At 41.9% G+C, this 21,258-nt stretch overlaps 3 protein-coding genes across 3 annotated transcripts; 1 reads left to right on the top strand and 2 right to left on the bottom strand.

Moving 5' to 3' along the window:
* Positions 1-827: 827 nt before the first annotated feature.
* On the bottom strand, positions 828-7,677 carry LOC111951886 (kinesin-like protein KIF11). The gene is made up of 23 exons (XM_023970191.2): positions 7,587-7,677; positions 7,237-7,345; positions 6,931-7,063; positions 6,728-6,825; positions 6,507-6,585; positions 6,232-6,417; positions 5,958-6,082; positions 5,763-5,853; positions 5,374-5,616; positions 5,180-5,275; positions 4,972-5,060; positions 4,769-4,856; positions 4,467-4,655; positions 4,122-4,329; positions 3,851-4,023; positions 3,594-3,719; positions 3,338-3,496; positions 2,654-2,793; positions 2,227-2,506; positions 1,792-2,014; positions 1,531-1,688; positions 1,207-1,311; positions 828-1,108 (listed from the first exon to the last, which is right to left on the bottom strand). Exons 2-23 carry the CDS (start codon positions 7,311-7,313, stop codon positions 998-1,000), a joined length of 3,177 nt encoding a protein of 1,058 aa, XP_023825959.1. The 5' UTR covers positions 7,314-7,345; positions 7,587-7,677; the 3' UTR covers positions 828-997.
* Positions 7,678-15,324: 7,647 nt separating this feature from the next.
* Positions 15,325-16,676, top strand: LOC111951729 (early growth response protein 2b-like). Its single transcript, XM_023969934.2, has one exon. The coding sequence runs from the start codon at positions 15,410-15,412 to the stop codon at positions 16,142-16,144; it is 735 nt and encodes a 244-aa protein (XP_023825702.2). The 5' UTR covers positions 15,325-15,409; the 3' UTR covers positions 16,145-16,676.
* A 737-nt stretch (positions 16,677-17,413) lies between these two features.
* On the bottom strand, positions 17,414-18,858 carry LOC111951991 (2-aminoethanethiol dioxygenase). The gene has a single exon (XM_023970389.2). The coding sequence runs from the start codon at positions 18,551-18,553 to the stop codon at positions 17,804-17,806; it is 750 nt and encodes a 249-aa protein (XP_023826157.1). The 5' UTR covers positions 18,554-18,858; the 3' UTR covers positions 17,414-17,803.
* Between the last annotated feature and the right edge of the window lie 2,400 nt (positions 18,859-21,258).

Raw genomic sequence — 21,258 nt, 5'->3', positions numbered from 1 at the left:
AGTGCCTTTAATATAGAACACAGATTTTATGAATAAAGACTTGCTAAAGTGCCAATAACCAGCATTTTGACATCTCCCTAGAAGTCAGAGTATGCAAAGGACATTTTAACCAACATCTCATGTTTACCACCTTTAGAAAYCCCTATTTATTGTTGCTTTGAAAGTCATTTCTGAATATTTATGTAATTACTTATACATTAAGGTATAAAAAAAGTCCCTAATTTTAAGGTCAACCCTGTTACGTGAAACACTTGTTTTAATATGGTGAAACTCCTTTAAAATCTGCCATTTCCTGGTTGCTAAAATTCTTAGTTCGCCTAATTTCAGTTTGCGACAAAACAAGCAATGTATAGTGTAGCAAATCATTGTACCATCTAAACCYCTGTGAAATATATTTCAATAACCAAAAATATTGTATTTTCAGTTTGAAGCTGGTGTACAAAATCAAAACACCCAAAAACAAAACTTAACAGGTAGCATAGAACAGATCTAGCACTTGACTTGCTTTCATTTTGAATGACAGATCTATAACACATTTCTATAGGAATTTGGTCAGGTCCATATTGCAGCCTAAAAAATAAAAAAATAAAAATAAACACTGAACATCTAATGGTCAAATCATAGTGTAAAAGCAGGTGAGCTGGTTCTACTCTTTTTGGCCATTGTCTGATGTTTTGTGGTGGAAAACGGAGCGGATGGAGCATAACATCAACCGTGAAAACCATAGAGGGGCTAGAAATGTTGAAAATTGCATTCAATTGCCACTCACTGTTGCACACAAGGTTACATTCACCCTGTCACAACAGGATTCATGCACAATTTAAGATGATTGGAAAAAGTGTTTATTAAGTTGAATGTGTTCTTTGACAGAATGGTAAAATTGTGAAATAAAGTTCCCACCAAGTCACACAACTCAAAAAAGGCACCTAATTGGTGGGACGACCCAGGTAAAAGATTAACAAAATAGTTAAGAAATGTAAAGGTCGGTCAAGTTCTACTAGTTCTGACACCTGAGTGGTAATTTTGACCTGACCGGCGTTGCCTGAGTATCATTAWCTACCATCTTGGAATGATTAACTGATTTTTCCTTCTTGCCGGCCTTCTTTTGCTGAAAGGAAACAAAACAAAACATTACAATCAAACAATGCCATCTATAGCTGGGACTGGGAGATGACAGMACTTAGCCAAACACCAAAGTAATCTTACCTTGAAGAACGGCACTCTCCCGTTCTCGTAGCACATGAGGTTTTCGTCTATGTAAGGCGGCTCAGTGACGTAGTCATAGCCACTCACCTCATCCTCCAGAGAGTCCTATGGCAACAGTCATAGATTAAAGCTACTCTGTACTCTCTGAAAGTCACCCTTTTCATTGTCATTACATGTCATACATGCTGAACAGTCAAGATCAGTCAAAGTTAATAGAGTCTGTACAGTTGACTTCATGTAATCATGTCAATGTAATCTGCAATACAGCCCCAAACCCACATGACCCAAACAGGAAATACTGGGCTCTAATTTTCTGAAGTGTACCTGATCAACCTGGTTCTCCTCCTCCACTGCGTCACACTGGAACAGTGCCGTCTGCAGCTCCTCCTGCTTGTGGCGGAGGTTCTCCAGCAGTTCTGCTCTGCTCTTCGACTTGGCCAGGAGACGTGGGTACACAAAGTCCCTCCTCCGAGGAGTTGCACCTACCAGAACAAATTGAAGGAAACATGACAGGTCAGTGACTCGGGAAAATAATGTGTAGAAAAGAAAAAAGCCAGATTAACATTACATCCATGTCAGGCTRACCAGTTGGGACATCCTGTAGGAGCTCCTCGCTGAGGAAGCTGTGGACACGGGCCAGGCCATCCTCCAAGGGGGCCTTGAGTTCCGTCTGGTGGTGTTCCAGGGTGTTCTGGTCCAGTGACGTCTGCTCCTTCATGGCCCCCAGACCCTCCTTCACCATCTCCTGCTGCTGCTTCAGCTGCCCACTCACCTCCTGGACCCTCTCCTCACAGCTCTGCTCCACTCTCTGAATAACACCACAGAGAAACACCGGTCAGGATTTCAGTCATAATGATTAGACATGTAAGAAGCTGCGCATGGAGTTCAAAGCTAAACAATTTTGCAAAACAAAAATTGCAGTACCAGAAACTGTCAAGCGCTAAATGCGCCATTTCATACACCAACAAGCATCCGTTTGAGGTAAAACTGCACAACAATCTATCCGAGTGTATAGTTTACCGTTAGCAGGGTCTGAGCAGAGGCGGTTTGGTCTCTGATCAGGGTGAGCTGAGCCTGGGCCTGGGAGTCAATGCCATCTTTGGTAGAGGCACACCACTGCAGACTCTTCTCACCCAGCTGGGTCAGAGAGCTGTGCAGGTGGCTGCAGTAGCCAGAGCACTCGTCCACTGTGCGCGTGGCCTCCTGGGCAGTCTGTTGGACTTCAGAGATCAAGCTGGCAGTGGTGGACTCTAGATGCTCCTTTTGGGTGGCGGTCTGGTTCTCAGACACACTGCATCTCCTGGAGAAGGGCAGCAAAGTTAGAGGCTCTGCCCTGGCAAACATATCAGGTGAAAAATATGCAGATTCAAATGAACAAAGCCCACACTATGGACAGAAATCATTAGACATGTCAATGGCCCAGTTAAGACAGCCCAGTTGCACTTACGTTTGAAGGGTCTGCTGAAGGGACTGAACAGGGACCTGCAGGGCATCGGAGGCATTCATCAGGCCAGCGTAGTTATTCTGGGTCTCCATGGCCAGGAGGTTGAGCTGGTTCTGCAGACACTGGATCACCTGGGTCATGCCCTGTACGATCAGAAACAGAAGGTATGTTACAAGGTCAGATAGAAAAGCACACTTGTTGACCATACAGCCTTGATAGTGAGAATGACAGGGGTTTCATCAACATTTGGATGTTGAACAAGGACTGGATCAATGGCATCAAAGCAGAGTAGACACCGCTGTAAGAGCAACACTATTGTACATCTCAAGGTGTAGTATTACTTTGCAATGATCTGAAAAAAAAAACAAGATATGTAAGAGGGTGATAAGAGAATACTTTAAACCAGGGGTGTCAGACAAATTTTGTCCCGGGGCCACATTGAAACACTGCCGTCAACATTTGCCCAAAAGAATAGTCCATTGTTTATGTAATTTCATACTCCCTCGCTGTCTAGGTTTCATTTGTGATGATGATTAGCGAACTGGACACAGTGAAGAAACTGAACTTAGGTCCATTATTTTGACAGTTTCGATTACGTTTTAGTCATTTTAAATTATATCYATATTTTCCCATGGCCTGACACCCCTGCTTTAGACTACACAACTCCAAGCAGATCCCAGGCTGTACCGTCTGGTGCTCCTTGTCTGCTCTGCTGATCTGTTCCTTCAGGTTGTCGTGCTCAGTCTTTAGGGAGCCGAGACCTTCTGTTGCAGTCTCCCTCAGGGTAGCCAGGTCCTGGGCATGGCCACTGAAGAATGACGCCGTCTCCACCTTCATGGACTCCATCTGGGGAAAAGGAATGAATTCACAAAGTTGTCCATCATGTATACTCAAAAGTATTTTGAGAACAGTATTGTGCATTATTTCAGCCAGCTTCCTTTACCTTAGCTGCCAGGGCATGGTGGGTCTCCAGTGTCTTCCTCAGGCTGTCGTTCATGGCCATGATAGCACTCAGACCAGGCAACACCTGGGCCACCAGGACCTCCTCAAGCTCCAGCTTATGCTCCTCCTGTTAACCCAGGATTGCATTTATCATGAAACCTCTCCCACCTCTCTATTCATACAGATTCMTGCACCCAAAAAATAGAAAAGATGYGAACAGAGATAAGACAATAGAGACGGCTTCATTTCTGTCCATACCAAAACCTGGTGCAGACTGTTTTTAGCCTCCACACACAGCGTCTCCTGCTCCATCATCTTAGCCTGACACTTGGTCACGCCATCAGCAACCAGGTCTTTGATGCTGCAGAAGGATGTGGCTACAGTAGCCATGGCTCCTTTGAAAGCTTTGTCGTTGACTGTGAGAAGACCCTCTGAGGGAGGGGGGGGGAGAGTAAAAGACTAAATTGGATATCAAATTCTATGATGCGCTCATATCACTCAAAGTACTGAACCATTTCAAGTTGCTCACCAACTGAGGTTTTGTAGGAGTCCAGCATGCCCTGGTGCTTGCTGTGCTGGTCTTCTACAGAGTTCTGCATCTGGCTGAACATAGCATCCATGCAGTCTGCAAAACTCATCTGGGTCTCAGAGTTGTGCTCCTCAACCTTTTTCTTCCTCTCCAGCTTGGCATGCAGGCCAGACACYTCTTTGGTGCTTGCGTCAACAGTTGTTAGCAACTGGGAAAACATTAACTCATAACTTTAGACTAAATCAGTTATTTGAATATCCTGTACATTCTCAAAAGTGTAATTTTAGTAATTTAGTAGACGCCCTTATACATTGTCCTAACTGGTCGTAATGATATCACCCTAACCTTGTCTGCAGTGGTGTACAGTTTCTCCTCAGTGGTGGCCAGCTCAGACACTATAAACTCCTCCTCAGTGAGCTTCTGRTTGGTCTTCTGCAGGTCCCTGTGAGTCTCCTGCAGCTTCTGGTTCTTCTCCTCTAGGTCATTGGTGCACTTGTCCAGCTTCTCCTTGCGATCCTCAAASAGCTCTGTAACCTGGGGAGGAGGGACGGTTACACATGTTTGACGAGTCAAGTGGAGCCGGTAACCATGGTGCTGCTCATCCAAAAACAGGAAGTAAAATATGAGTACTTCCTAAATAAGCTTACGCTCTTCAGTTCCTCCTCCACTGCAGCAATCTTCTCTGTGTATTCAGTTATATGCTCCTCTTGGGAAGATATCGCAGCTGCCATGCTCCTAAGGGGATTAATGAAATGTTAACCTATATACTTTCTCCTTTGGAAGGGATTCAGACTTTAGAAATAAACATTTGATTCATACACAACATTTGTGTTGTACAATGGGCATTTACTCATAGTTCTCAGATGACAGATACACTCCATTCTTGTCACGAGTGGCAGCCAAATCCCGTTTTAGACGCTCAATTTCCTCTGTGTATTCCTGATGATGAAATTCAATATTTTTCAGTCCAGATGTTTTACCATAAATAAAATACACATGCATAAAGTAAACAGAGCATGCATACTCAAATTGAGAGGTTTTGTTCTACGCTTATATACCTTGATAAGAGTTCTCTTTGTCAACTTCTGGTTCACCTCAGGCTTATTCATGATGTTCTTGGCCCTGTTGGCATAATCCAGTGTGCTCAGAGTTTCCTGGGGATTTCATGAAACGAAAAGTTGAGTATTGATAAAATTAGATATCAATCTAGACATCGATGCCAAGAGACAATAACAAAGCCAGACAAACACACCTCCAAGTTGATGGAGGCTGGTGAAACTGTGGCAATGATGGAAGTCTTAGTGCGGCCTCCCAGTGAGTCCTGGAGGATACGGGTGAGTTTGGACTCCCTGTAGGGCACATGGGGCCTCTTCTCCACCAGTGCAGTGATRACCCTGCCCAGTGTCAGCAAAGACTGGTTGATGTTGCCAGCCTCACGAGCCCGCTTGTCCACAGCACCGGACCGGCCGATGTTCTCACTGCCAGCAAGGTCAACCTACAAGGTGAGGGTCACATTAGCTAGAATTCTTGATGGGCAACACAAGCAGGTGCACATACAGGTCAAATGTGCTATCCATCTTTGTATGTCACTGGTAGGGGGTGTATGACAATGTATTTGTAGGTAATACCAGTTAACCATACCAAGTTCAGTTTTCCAATCTTGACCAGTTCCTCTCCATCAACAGTTATCTCCTTCATATGAATCGTGACAGAGAACACGGAGTGAGAGCGACTGAAAAACGAAAAGGGGCAGATAAATACAAACACTCAACTCAAACATTTACACCCTGTGGTTTAGTATGAGACAATTTTATTTGGTCAGACATGCAGGTTTACCTGGAGTACGCATTCATGAGAGTGGAGGCAGTTTTCCTCTTGGCAGATCCACGCTCCAAAATCTGGTAAACCTCATTTTTGTTGTGTACTGTGATTTCTTCCAGGCCCTTGATGATAACACCCCTCTGAAGGACAGAAATTATATTTAACCTTCAAAAGCAGGTTTTAATATGACCATTAGATTAAGAAAATCAACCTGGGGGGCAGCAGTGACATGTTGACAGACAAGTGTGATTCAACCCATTAGGTACGTACATAAGAGACTGGTTAGTACCTTGTTACGTGGATCATCAAACAACTGAAGACGTTCAGTGACATCAGGAAAAGGGCTCAGCAGGTCAAACAACTCTTCATTGTAGATCTCCAGCAAGGAAACCTTGACAGAAAACTCTGTCCCACTTTCGGACAGCTTCTCAAATATCTGATGAAGTGTCCGGGGAATGATACCCGCAAGAGGATCCTGAAAGAGTCCATTCAAATCACAAATATTGAAAGCTATAAAAAAAAAACATAAGTTAATTGACAGATCTGATACAAGTTATGTTATACCTCTTCCCATGTAAATTCTTCATTTGGAGATCTTTCTCCTTCCATTGTAAAAGTCTTTCCTGTTCCCGTTTGGCCATAGCTAAATGACAGAAAGAAACCGTTTAGTCAAAAACATGTATAAAACTGACAACCACCTTAGCACCAGTAGCAGGTGTCAGCTTCAAATGACTAAATGTAACCTTGTGGATATGCCACTTAACCCCTGTTTAGGTAGTACTTACGCAAAAACTGTACAATTGTATCCACCAATCACTTCATCCAAAATAGGGCAGACAACACTCTTGTAGACATCAATTTGCTTGGCAGATGGACCAAAAACCTGAGGCGAGGGTTTGATAACATGTAATTTCCACATTAGGAACAAATGACCTTGCAACCCAATAATAGTGGTTTGTCCAATTTAGACAAACGTTACATTAGTTACCATATCAAAGGTGTACGTCTTCCTAGCTGCCTTATCGCCAATCCCTCCCGTTCGCACATTGATCTCTTTTCGATTCTCTACTGTGTCAATGACTCCATGGGCGGCAGACTTGCGTTCCGCGTTGTTGAAGGGTCTGAATAGGCATGGGCAGAGAAGTTAGTAAGACAACATTAGGCTAACTAACTACTGTTGRTGTGATACCAACACTGATGTTCTTGTCCATTTAGCTAGCAAGTTAATTAGCTATGATCAAGTTGCTTTTAGTCCCAACTCCCAGTGGTTTCATACAAGTCAAGTTTAGTTTACCTGCATCTCACAACGACTTGAATATTTCTCCCCTTCTCATCCTTCTTTGCGACACTGAACGAGTTGTGCGTAGACATGTTTGCAGAACACTCAATACTGCAAACGTCAACTGTAACACATAAACCCAGTTTCCCCCATTTAAAAACAAATGTATTAGCTAACTAACATAACCCCTACTCTGACTAACCTAGTCAGCTAACATTAACGTGAGCTAGCTAGTGTCAACCAAGATAACTGCCTACGTTACTTAGAATGTTAGCTACAGCTAGCAAATAGTGCGATATACAAAAAAAACATAAGCTACCGGAAACGAGCCCCAAAATTGTCCTTACCAAGTGATGAACTCTTACCTCTATTGTTTCTTTTGAACAATTATCTTGTAGCTAAGTACTTTTGAACAAATATGACTTCCGTCACCGCTMGCGCGCTACCGTGCGGAATTTTTCAAACACAACTTTAAATGTTCTTCAACCCAGATGTACAGCCAATGGCTTAGGCGGAATTTCTTAAACGCGATTTTATTGGCAGTCTGGGGTCACATGAAAAATGGAGGCGAGATGCATCACGGGAACTGAGCTTTACATTGGAACACATATCCACTTGATGGCGCTAATGTGCTTTTTTTGGTATGCCCATAAAAATAATCCCGTTTTGGCTTCATGTGTGATTCAAGGTAAATACATTTACATGACAAACACCAAATGGAAAGTTAATGGATCTGGTCATTTAATTTTCTCCCCACATGTTGTTAATTTTGCATTCACATAATCCGGAATACAGGAATAGTCATATTAATAAAATAAAAACATCCTAGTCAGTTCTTTATAGTCAGTTATATGGCTGTTCATTTTGTGGAATTAATCATGTGGAAAATACCAACATCTATTAAAGGTCCAATGCAACCATTTTTGTCTCAATATCAAATCATTTCTGGGTAACAATTAAGTACCTTACTGTAATAGTTTTCCATTAAAATGGTAAAAAAAAAAAAGTATATACATTCTTAGCAAAGAACAATTTCTAAAGCAAGAATGTTGCTAGGACTGTCTGGGAGTGGTCTGAGTGGGGAGGGGAAAACTGAAAACTAGCTGTTATTGGCAGAGAGGTTAGGAACTCTCTTTCTTAACTAATTCACTACCTGGTGAAAACTCCATCCCACCAAAACAGGCTGAAATTTCAGGCAGTCTTTTCAAACAGCTCTTACACTGAAAGGGCATTATCCTAATTTTCACAAGTTCACAGTATTATTCCAACCTCATAGTTTGGCAATATATATAAAACACAAAAAAAAATCATAATTTTTGTCTGCACTGGGCCTTTAAATACATAACTTCCTGGGCCTAATAGCCTATGGGAATAGCATACATGCTATATACTATTTTCCAATCTAGCCTAAAAGTCAAATTTAACAAATGTATCTTGTGTCGGCTAATAATGTAGTCTACATTATCTATTCATCAGTTCATCAATCACCCTACAGACTTGAAGCTGAACAAACAGCACAGAATCCATTTATGTTTAACTGCGTGGCTTCTGACCACTACTTGATTGACTGGTGGGTGAAATGCCCATGTCATTTTGACACACAGCTCATTATGCCAGTATTTTCTGCCCTCATAGTTACACAGTATGAGCCATTTGAGGAGCACACTTCCATCCAGCGCCAACATTCAGATATCAGATTGTCGTAGATGAACAACGGTTTGTGTTTGAGATTTGCATTTGTGTTTGAGATTTGCACTGGACTGGTAAACCCACTGGTGAATACAATAGCCTACTCTCTGTGATTAATTAATACATCAAACAGCAGCAAGAACATAACACATCCTTCTGTGCTTGCACAATAATTTACTTTCAATTGAGTTTTTCTTAAGTTGGTCATGTCTGACTATTGAAATATAATATGATTATGAATAATAAATAACAGAGATTGTAAAACCCAAATTAAAGAACAGGGGACATTATATATATATATATATATATATATGGCATGTTGATATAATTGTTTCCAATAATCAATTGTTCCAGTATTTCATCATGTTTTCCCAAGATAAAGTAAAACAACTAGCAGTGAGTCAATGAAGTGCTGCCATTCACCTCTATCGCCAGATTATTTCCTTTATTTGCCAAGAAAGACCTTTTCTACCTCTACTCTTTGTCTCATATTTTATGACATGACACCACCCATCAACCTTGCAGAGCACAGTCATCCATCTCCTCGTGGGCATCTACCCACTCATCCTAGTGGGGAGGGGGTTATTCCCTTGTGTGCTTCTCTCTCTCTCACACACACACACACACACACACACACACACACACACACACACACACACACACACACACACACACACACACACACACACACACACACACACCACACACACACCACACACACACACACACACACACACACACACACACACCACACACACACACACACACACACACACAATTTCCCTACCCAGTGTGATTATTCAGCAATTATAAAGCACTTTAAAAAATTATCTGAACCTGTGTTTTTGAACGGTGGTAGAAAAGGGTGACTAATTTCAGTCCTCAATGGCCACACACAGTCCACTGATTCCCTCACTTTTAGAACAAGAATAAACAACTTATCTAGGTAATCAAAAAGTCAAAAGCAAATAAATGCACATTGCATGCATCTTCTGGGTTTTCCATTTCCAAAATCACATGAGACACCTGATGGAGGATATGAAGCAAATGAGGGTAGATCACTAAATTAACTAATAGGCTACAATGTAGCTCATCCAAAATTGGAGGAATCTAAAACTACATGTTCTTTGGAAATTAATTCTTCATAGATGGTTGTTGGGTCTCTGAGATGACCCTCTCCTGGAGTTTCATCGTCATGAGAGCAGCTGTCACCCAGGCCACGCCCCAGGCATGGGGTTTGAGTGACCCAAACACCTCAGATTCCTCCGATCAAAGAGAGCTTTTCTATTCCAATCTGCTGGGTCTCACAAATCCACTTCATTATCATAACAATTTTAACTGTGAGGGTGGAAGCAAAGTGAAGTGGGAACAATCCTATTGTTTCTTTTTCCATCAGTCGCTCAGAAAAAGAAACATTATATGACCTACTCCATTGGAGGAGTAAGAATCTAGCGGGTAACTGTGGTTGCTCAGATGTTAGGGGACTGCCACAGCAGAAGCATTTGTCTCTATCTGAGGCCCTGCTATCACTGCCTCGGGGCCTGAACGAGGAGACATACCAGTATCTTTATTATATTACAGGTAAGCAATCCAGGGGCTGTTTCATGTGTGTGTGTGTTTTTTCTTTGTCCCCTGCAGTTTTCTTGAACATGCAGAAATCTTAGGGCCAGTTTCCCCAAACACAGCATGCCTTTAAGTCTAAGACACATTCTGTGTCCGGGAAACTGGCCCATAGTTACAGTATTGTTGTTTTAAGCTTGTAAAAAATATGTAGAATAGATCACTTTCTAAATACACATGTTAACAATATATACCCAATATGTTAACTGTTAGGTATGAAATGATTAAAACCTTTACAATATATACCCAATATGTTAACTGTTAGGTATGAAATGATTNATTTAAACCTTTACAATATATACCCAATATGTTAACTGTTAGGTATGAAATGAAGGTAGTGTAATCAATGTCTTTTGGGAAATAGAAGAGTAGGATCCATTACAAATATAACTCACTCTTGATGAAGTACAGTATGTCACTGTATACACACACACTACTTCTAACCAGTGCCACTGTGTATTGGTAGGCTGCTACTAGGCTATAATTTGGACATTGTATCTTATTGCTGCTCAAAATACTAGACAAGCAATCGGGCCTCAATTTCACAATGGAGGGTTTTGAAAGTAAGCGCAAAAGAAAGTGATGTACAATACAGTACTATTAATTATTGATGCTGTAGTGTAAAGTCATTCTTAAAACTGTTGTTTGTGATTTCAAAGATGTCTAAGATTCAAGTCAGGGGTGATGTAAACACATCTAGACATACATTCATCCCATTTGCAATACGTGCATTTATGAATGAATATTCTCTGGTCTGTTTTTAATGTATAAGAAAGCTTAATGCAAAGCTCAAACATGATATATTTGGCATGTATTAACTATTTGACAAAAAACCACAACACAATAACAAAGAAAAGTCTCCTATATCAGTCTAGTGTTAGAAAACAAAGATCCATATTAACAAAAACCACACATGACACTTGATTAATCGTCATGCGGGGCTCTCCAGACCCCTAGGTGACACTGAGACATAGGCAACACAAAACGCCCCCCCCTCTAAATCCCGCTCAATGTGGCGGAGCGTGGGCGAGGGGTGCAAGGAGGGCACCATTCCCCACGGAGGCACGCTGTGCAGCCTATCGGCCGGACACTGGACCTGGAAAAAACCCATCTGCCTGAGGAAGGCGGCGTTCACACAATACACTAACATTTTTGGAACTGTGGGCGTTAAAAAGAGTACTTAAAAAGGGATTCCTTTTCCCCCCTGCAAGGGGAGAGGGGATAGGGAGGGAACACCGTTCCTAAACTTCTCACTAGTCAAATCCTCTCTCTCTCTTCTCTCTTTCTTCTCATTCTCTTCTCTCTATCTTCTATCTCCTCTCGCTCTTCTAACTCCTCTCTCTCTTCTCTCCTCTATATCTCCCCTCTCTCTCCTTTCTTCTCTCTCTCTCTCTTCTCTCTTTCTTCTCCCTCTCTTCTCTCCTCTCTCTGTTCTCTCTTTCATCTCTCTCTATTCTGTCTCTCCTTTCACTCTCCTCTCTCTTCTTCTCTCTCTCTTCTCTCCTCTCTCTCTCTGTTCTCTCTTTCTTCTGTCTCTCCTCTCTCTCTTCTCTCTCTCCTATTATCTCTCCTCTCTCTCTTCTCTCTCTATTTTCTATCTTCTCTCTCTCTTCTTTCTCTAACTTCTCTCTGTCTTCTATCTCCTCTCTCTCTTCCATCTCCTCTCTCTCTTCCCTCCTCTCTCTCTCCTCTCTCTTCTCTCTTCTCTCTCTCTTCTCTGTCTCTCCTCTCTTTCTCTCCGCTCTCTCTCTACTCTTTCTTCTCTCTCTCTCTTCTCTTTCTCTCCTCTCTCTTGTCTGTCTCTTCTCTCCTCTCTCTTCTCTCTCTCTCTCATCTCTCTTTCTCTCTTGTCTGTCTCTCCTCTTCTCTCCCCCTATCTCCTCTCTCTCTCTCTCTTCTCTTTCTCTCCTCTCTCTTGTCTGTTTCTTCTCTCCTCTCTCTTCTCTCTCTCTCATCTCTCCCTTCTCTCTTTCTCTCTTGTCTGTCTCTCCTCTTCTCTCCCCCTCTCTCCTCTCTCTCTCTCTCTTTCTCTTCTCTCTCCTCTCTCCTCTCTCCTCTCTTCTCTCCCTCCTCTTCTCTCCAATCTCTCTTCTCTCCCTCCTCTTCTCTCCTCTCTCCTCTCTCCTCTCTCTCTTCTCTCTTCTCATCTTATTTAAGTATGTCTATCATGTTCAATTCCACTCTCTCTCTCTTCTCTCTCTCCTCTCTCTCTCTTCTCTCTCTCCTCTCTCTTGTCTGTCTCTTCTCTCTTTTATCTCCTCTCTCTTCTCTCTCTCCTCTCTTCTCTCTCTCTCTTCTCTCCAATCTCTCTCTTCTCTCTCTCTTCTCTCCTCTCTCCTCTCTCTTCTCTCCTCTCTCTCTTCTCTCTTCTTGTCTTATTTAAGTAGGTCTATCATGTTCAATTGGACAAGTGTTAAAGTTGTTGCTGGTGTTATAGACAATATAAAAAAGCCTATGGACAATTTTTTTGTGTCTCCTACATTGTCATATTGGGTATAGAAAATGACATACATTAGCCTACAGTGGCATATGTGGAAAGTTTCCAGTCTCTTAAGGATTACTACCTTCGGAAACAAATATGCCAACAACTCCTAGGGAGTATGATGTCATTAGGAACATGTCAGACACATTTTGCATATTAAGACCAAAGATCATCTCCATTATCAGGAGACAGTGTCCCCTGAGACAGAATAGCAATTAGCTCTACTTGCGTGAGGAGCAGTCTCATTACCTGTGTGTCATAGTGGACGTGCAGGGCTTTAGACAGTGTTTAAAGGGCTTCCCCTTGTTTTATCACTATCTACCACAGCCCTTGGATCAACAACCCTGTCACATGTAAGCCTACAGACATCAGCCAGGTGTCATTTACACCAACGGAGGGCAGCTTGCTGAGAAGAGAGGAAGGGGTTGCTGTCCCAAGATGATCCCTTCAATACAGTGGGGTCTTGAGTAGGTGGAGAGATATGTCAGAAATATTTTCAGTCTATACATGTGGGCAACCCATAACTCACGATTCACAAATGATTAATAGCTTATCTAATGAACCTCCTATACACAGGCTACAAACAGGCCAACTTTAAATGGACAACTCTAGATGGACAACTCATGGCACTACATATATAGTGCACAAATCATTTATAAACAGTCACACTACATAAAGGGTGTTATAGGCTAAGGAATATTCCTTCTAAAGTATCCTGAAGCACATGCCTAATTTAGGGTTTATGAAGGCTTCATAAATGTGTTGTTTACCTATACAGATTTTTCAACAACAAAAAAATATGTACGTAGATATAGCACTTCGATCAATTCAAGTTTCCATTTTTGCAAAATGTTAGCCCAGACTATAAAAGGATATAGAACAACAAATGAATATACTTAATTAACCAACTGATCCAACTTTCCTAAGGAACGCTCCACTCTAAAGCACAGTGCCAAACCTCCCCCGGGAAGTCGCTCGTCTCGTATGCTTCTGTGTGGGCTTCTTCCTTGGCACGACCCGATATTTCATGAACACCAATTTAGCGGATGTATTCCATATAAGTAAAAAGAGGGTGTCGTCTATTAAACCGGATAAATCCATTTTTGGTGAAGTGTTACTGGAATTCCTGCAGGCTTTTGGCAGCAAGCCGAGTATTATATTGATAATAAAATAGGCCATACATGTGTTAATATTTACTCAACTTAAACAGGCTAACATCAACGACGCAAAAATAAAAGTAATTTGGGTTATGTATTTTTTAAATTCATTGACAAGTGTTCTTTGATGTCGTCATCAAGCCTGAGACCCAACCCTAGCCCAACCTTTTCCCTTTTTAACCACCAAGTCCTTGTATGGTCAGTGACGTTACGGGACATTCAGAGACTCCCTTTAAATGCATATTACAATATTGCATCCCCATAATATAACGAGATGAGATGATATTTCCCAAGCGTAGGGYACACTATATGATATGGCAGAGAATACAGCATTAGAGCGTTTTTACCATGACAGCTGAAGGTTATATATTGTGTGCTTAAAGGTGCGTAAAGGCTTGAAGCGCACRGTCTTGTCAAAAAAATGACAGCTAAAACTATTGACAAAGTTTGTGTACCCACCAGTAGTTTTATACAAGACATTCAAGAGGTAATCTATTCAATGGAAGAGGAAATATCCGCATCATTGCCAGAGACGGGAACTGGGTTAAAAGTTGAATCATATTGGAAACAGCACGGCCAATTGGGTGAAACCGAGGGGGGTAAGAATTCATTTAATATATTTTTGTTAAATATTAATTTATATTTTGCGGTTATGGCCAATAGAAAAGAAGCCATATGTCCTCATCAACTTTACAAAAAATGTAGGATTAAAATGCATTATTAGTCATATTTGAGATTATCCTAAATTGAGGATAATCCATATTATTGGTCAATATTAATCAAGTAGATGGTCTGCTATGGTAAATCAATGTATTTTTTCTAAATCGTTATGTGACTTGAAACCTCCTGCATACCCATTACAAAACCACAAAGTGGTGCGCAACCGCGCGACAAACAAAAAGCGTTATAGTAAAAACCCTTGCGTAAAYGCAATAATCAACGTTTTTTTGACACATAACTAACATTTATTTTTCTTTGCTTCGCAGGTGATTGTTTTAGTGAAGAAAAGGGCACCCTCGAGTTGATTTACCACGGCAACTTTACGCAGCCACCGAGCACTCAGGCTGTGGCATACACGGGGAAGTTCTCGATCAATTCTAGAGGTTTAGGAGGATACTGGAATCCCGGGGGTGCCATTAACGTAGCTAGTGCTGACATAAGGGTGGCAGCTTCGTCCCCGGTGCCTGCCTTGCCCTCGCCTGAACCACCAAACTTTTACGCAGGAACTGTGAGCTGCACCATGGCGCAGAGTCAACACGATATAAACCACATGTATGCTACGCCGTCTTACTCTTGTACCGGGGAWATGTACCAGGATCAATCAACCTACCTGGCAACGTCAACCTGCCCCATGTCTTATCCACAGCCGTCGTACTCATCCTATACATCACCAAAGTCGACAGTGGACAGCGCACTCTTAAACATCATGCCTGACTACAGCGGGTTCTTCCAGCCAAACTGCCAACGAGACATCCAGGCATTTCCTGACAGGAAAGCGTTACCATATTCACTGGACTCTCTGAGGGTTCCACCACCTCTGACACCTCTGAACACAATAAGGAATTTTACGCTTGGGGGACCTGCGACAGAGGGCCCTTGTCCACCAAATCCCTACAACACTCCGAACTTACCCCTGAGGCCAATATTGAGACCGAGAAAGTATCCAAATCTCCCAAGCAAAACGCCTGTCCATGAGCGACCATACCCTTGCCCAGCAGAGAGCTGCGARAGGAGGTTCTCGCGGTCGGACGAGCTGAGCAGACACGTCAGGATCCACACAGGGCACAAACCCTTCCAGTGTCGGATCTGCATGCGCAGTTTCAGTCGCAGTGACCACCTCACTACGCACATCCGGACACACACTGGAGAAAAACCCTTCTCCTGCGACCACTGTGGAAGAAAGTTTGCCAGGAGTGATGAAAGAAGGAGACACACGAAAATCCACTTAAGACAGAAAGAGAAAAAGTCATCATAATGACCCAGGCAGAATGGTTTTTAACATTCAGATAAATGATGTTTCCCTGCAGCACCAATTAATTAAATAATATCCAAATCAAACATTCACACTGAATTTAGCAGACTATGGTTAATTAAGGTGACTAATGCATTTGGATATATGGTGCAGAATGAATAACAACATAAACGGACAGAGCTATCACATTTATATTAGGTATAGAATACATTTTTCATAACATAACTGTAAATGTGCACCAACACAAGTGCTCAGTATAGAAAGTGTTTCAATAGAGTAGGTGGGGAAATAGTCACAGAGATGCTGAATAGGGGGTATCAGCCAGCAAGTAGSCTCACTTTTGCCAGTGTTGAGAGACTTCCCACAATAGATGAGATCATGATGGGTATTCCTGCATTATAGCTGGGAAAGGAGTGTCATGACCAATATCACAGAGCTGAGTGGTCTGGCCAGGGGCGTGTATGTTCTGTATATTACCCACATCCAGTTTTGAGAGTGGGGGGGGGGTTAGAGTCCCATGTGTGTAAAAACTGGAAGCCCTGTACTGTCAAGAGAGACAATTAAGAACTGAACTGCTTACGTTTGCTTTTCTTTTTAAAATCTCCTGTTACTTGTTGGATGAAGATGAAAGTCAAATCTGTGTAAGATCATTACAGAAAGTAACTAAGGGGAAATATGTTTATTTTACATGTGTCATTTTACGTGTTTTTACACACTGAGCATTGTTCTTTAACTGACTTGATGCTTCTTGCAATAAATGTAGAATATGTTAGATAACTGCTTGTTTGTGTGTTTGTTCATTGTTTCACAAATGTATTCTTAAACCTAATCCAAATTAAATAACTGGGCAAAGGACATGGTTTATTATTTAAACAACAATGAAATCCATTTTGTGTTGTAGAATGTTTGTTTTTTTGGTCTTATTTTGGTCATTTGAAAGTAGACTATAGGCTACTGTCAAGGTTTATGCTGTAAAAACTCCAACTGTACAGTGAGCTACTAGTCACATTGTCCTTCTGAGGTAATACCCAGTATGTCCACAAGAGGCCCCTAGGTCACAAGCAATGAATTCAATAGTGCTCTCCTAAAAGCACAGCACATTGAGCCAAGCTCCCAAAATGATGAAGCAAGCAAGGTTATTATGGSATTTAAGTTTAATTAGGGAAGCTCAATTAATGAAGCAATTTATAAGATGGTCATTCAGTAATCCATGTCCCATGGGATTAACTCAAATAATGTAGTTTGATCCAATGAAAACATGCTTAGAGCAAATCATGGCTTTTGACATTTTAATGTGCTTGAACACCACCATTTAGTTTTAATCCACCTTTATGTTTTTATTTTGAGTAATGTGTATGGTTTCAGTTCATTTCAAGACATGAAATGCTTATCAAAAATTCAAATACATTAGAGCTGATGTGCAAAGATCACAATTTATCAACTGCTTAAGTACTTTCATTACASGCAGAATGCATAGTCCAATTTAGGAATCGTGCTTTTAGTTCACAAGACATGTTTTCCCATTACACAGCACTGTGACACATCCCATTCCATAATCCATCATTGTAGGAATCATGATCGTCATACATTTACATATTGTTTTGACATGGTCCTGAGAATCAATGGTTCACAAATCAATTCAGCGTTCATAGCAAGTGCGCTTCAGATCTTCACTTCAGGGCCGGGGTATGGTTCACCACCACACCAGAATTCAGAAGGTTGGGATACTTCCATCAGCCAAACTTCTTTTTGACCGTCAGCCTTTTTGTCCTCAGAATCCGGGGCAGACTGCAGAACTTTGTAATAATGACAGTCTCTCCCGTCGTCTGGATCATATGGGGGTGCCAAAATATCGAGGAAAGCGGTGGGCCCATCGACTGCATCGATTTGGTGAAGGTTGTTTCGGTCAGGGGTCAAGATACACGGTCCGCTTTCTTCTGTAAACTCCCCGACCGACCCAAGTATCGACCTRCTCAGCGCACCTCTCTGAAAAGGTAGCAGTGGAGGGTTGAATTGCGTGTCACTGGCCACGCTAGATGATTTGTCCAACCTGTCAAAACAGGTGATCCTAACCTTGCCATACATAACTTTCAACATTCCGTACATTCCCGGGTGGTCGTGCAAGGGGATGGAAGCACCGCTTTTTAGCAGAAACACCCCCATGCTGAATTCGTCTGTCTCGCATATGTGCATGTATGTGACCGGGGGGTTGTGTGGCAAAGGCGTAGAAGCGCTGTCAACTTTCCTTGGAGGGATCTTCAGATCCGCAGCTCTGATTTCGGTCATGAGGCTTTGGAGTTTACATTGATTACCCAAAAACGCTTTATCACCGAATGAAGATGGGTTTCTAAAAGTTACAAGCGCCTGTCTAGCAATTTTCTGTACGATGGAGGTCATGTTGTCTCGAAGCATGATCGCTAACTAGCCCGTGAAGCGCTGTCCTGTAATTCTACACAAGTCTCGCGCTTGCTAGCTTTAGCAGCAGGCTAGGGCTCCAAGCACAGCTGTCGATGATTCTGCCTGCCTCTCTCTCCTTGATAATGATTGATTAAACCCAGTGAAATATATATTCCAACTTCACATTCAAATAAAAAATAAATAAAGCAGAAGGTCTAATACAATTTTAAGTGAGGGGTACACTGCCTGGCACAACAGCAAATGTATKTCCCATCACACCATTCATGGATATCTTTCACACACGTCCGCAAAGAAAACGCTTCGTACGTAACGCGGGGCATCATGGGAAATGTGGTTTAATAATGGACTATTAGTATTTATCTTCCCCCAAAACACATAATTATTAGATAAAAAAATAATCCATATGAAATGTGTATGCTATTTTTTATGATACTGTTTTCAATTACACGTCTTAAATAATATATAATTGTGAGAGATAATACTATTACTTAATTATGTACTACATTAACCAAATACCATTCCTCACCTCATTAAAGGGGAACAGCAGTGAGGTTGTTGACCTTTCTACATGAGTTGACTGATTCTGGACCATACAGAGAGCAGCAGTGCCAGCAGTTTAGTATGAGTACGCCTACCATATAAGGCCTACCATATAAGACTAAACTCGTTTATTATTCCATCAATGGAAAAAGCTGAGCAGCATTAGACTTTGAAAGAATGGTAGAATTTCCTCTGGAAAATAAGAGGGTCTATTAATCTCACCCAGCAGCAAGCCCAATGTAYGTTACGACAACCGAATTGCCTTTTAACAATTTGGCCACCCAAATGTATTTTATGAATCATGTGTGACCTGTCATGGAAGCTATTTTGCATGTTATCTAAAAAGAGTGACAGATGGTGGCACATTTGGTCATCGTTCCTCATCGGGTTGTTTTTTGTTCTTTTCCCTCCAGAATTCTCGATATTCAGAGCACGCACACACACGCACCCATGACAGTCAACTTTAAAATCTAAAAATAGGATACACTCATGTGTAGGAAATGAAACAAACGCCCCCGTCCATTCCCTTGTTCCTCTTCTTCTTGGCTCCCAGATCAGCATATTCCAGCAACAGATCATTTTATGCATAACCTAACCACATTATAAATGGGTTTTGCACCCTTGATTGAATAGGTTGATACTCTATTTGAGGTTCGTGTGAGGTATCAACTCGATGGAAGCAGGTGGAAACTCTGGAGAGCTAAATTTAAAGCAAAGCTTAGCAAGAAGCATAGCTAAAGCAAGAGGACACTGTCATGCCTCCTTGCTTCCATTGTGGTGTTTCTGTCCAAACAAAATAAGCACGAATTATATCTGCAAGAAGCTGTTTATTTGTGGACTTGTTTTGCCAGCAAACCCCACACGACACTTGTATATTTATCACTGTGTCTTAGAAATTCTGCGAGAGCAGCAGTAGCATCTTTGAAAACAACATCAAGGTTATGCTTCTGGGCCTGCAATGAGCTGTGGAGGACTCCACTTGGCTTGATTTGTTGTGAAACAGCAGTATGGTAATAGGGCATTGTTACAGTTAAATTACATAGGGCTATTTGAGGTTTAATCTTAAACAGATATCCACTGTGCTTTGGCAAGACAAGGCTATTTCCGCAAAAATTCTTCACATCGAATGCTACACTTGGGCAATAAACAGGATTTATGTTTTCCAGAATCACTCTCAAGGTCATGATGGATATAATGTGCTTAGAGCTGTTGGGTCTCTCAAACCAGAGTCAATGTGTGCGCTCCCGACACTCCACTGGGTATTTGCAGGAAGCAGGGCTGTTGTACAGTCTCCACACATGCTATCTTATCCCTAAGGATGAATAAGAAGTGGCTAACTGCTAACTGACACAGTCTTATTAACAACTTCTACTTATAGCCCCAATCTTTGTTAGTGAACAGTTGGTCCCAACTAGAGCAACATTTTTTTAAATTAATTTAACCTTTATTTTTGCCAATGCAAGTCAGTTATGAACAAATTCTTATTTTACAATGACGGCCTARCCCGGCCAAACCCTTCTCTAACCCGAACGACGCTGTGCCAATTGTGCGCCACCCTATGGAACTCCCGATCACGGCCGGTTGTGATACAGCCTGGGATCGAACCAGGGGCTGTAGTGACGCCTCTAGCACTGAGATGTAGTGCCTTAGACCGCTGCACCAATCGGGAGCCACTTGTCACAACTTCCACCGAAGTCGGTCCCTCTCCTTGTTCGGGCGGCGTTCGGCGGTCGACGTCACCGGCCTTCTAGCCATCACCGATCCACTTTTCATTTCCATTTGTTTTGTCTTTGTTTTACACACCTGGTTTCAATTCCCCAATTACATGTTCATTATTTAACCCTCTGTTTTCCCCTTGGTTTTTGTGCGTAATTGTTTTATGTATGTTCGGTCCGTTATTGTGGGCTCGGTATTACGACATGTTATTGGAATATTTGAGTAAAGTTACTTGTGTTACTCATCTCTGCTGTCCTGCGCCTGACACCTCTGCACCAGCTACACCCAGACCACTACACCGCTATAAGGTAGAGGACTTGAGAAGACTGATCAGTTATTATTACACTGACATGGTATTATGACACTGACATGGTATTATTACACTGGCATGGTATTATTACACTGACATGGTATTATTACACTGACATTGTATTATTACACTG

The sequence above is a fragment of the Salvelinus sp. IW2-2015 genome, linkage group LG25 (genome assembly GCF_002910315.2).
Source record: "Salvelinus sp. IW2-2015 linkage group LG25, ASM291031v2, whole genome shotgun sequence".
NCBI lineage: Eukaryota > Metazoa > Chordata > Actinopteri > Salmoniformes > Salmonidae > Salvelinus > Salvelinus sp. IW2-2015.
This window is presented reverse-complemented; position numbering and strand designations above follow the sequence as displayed.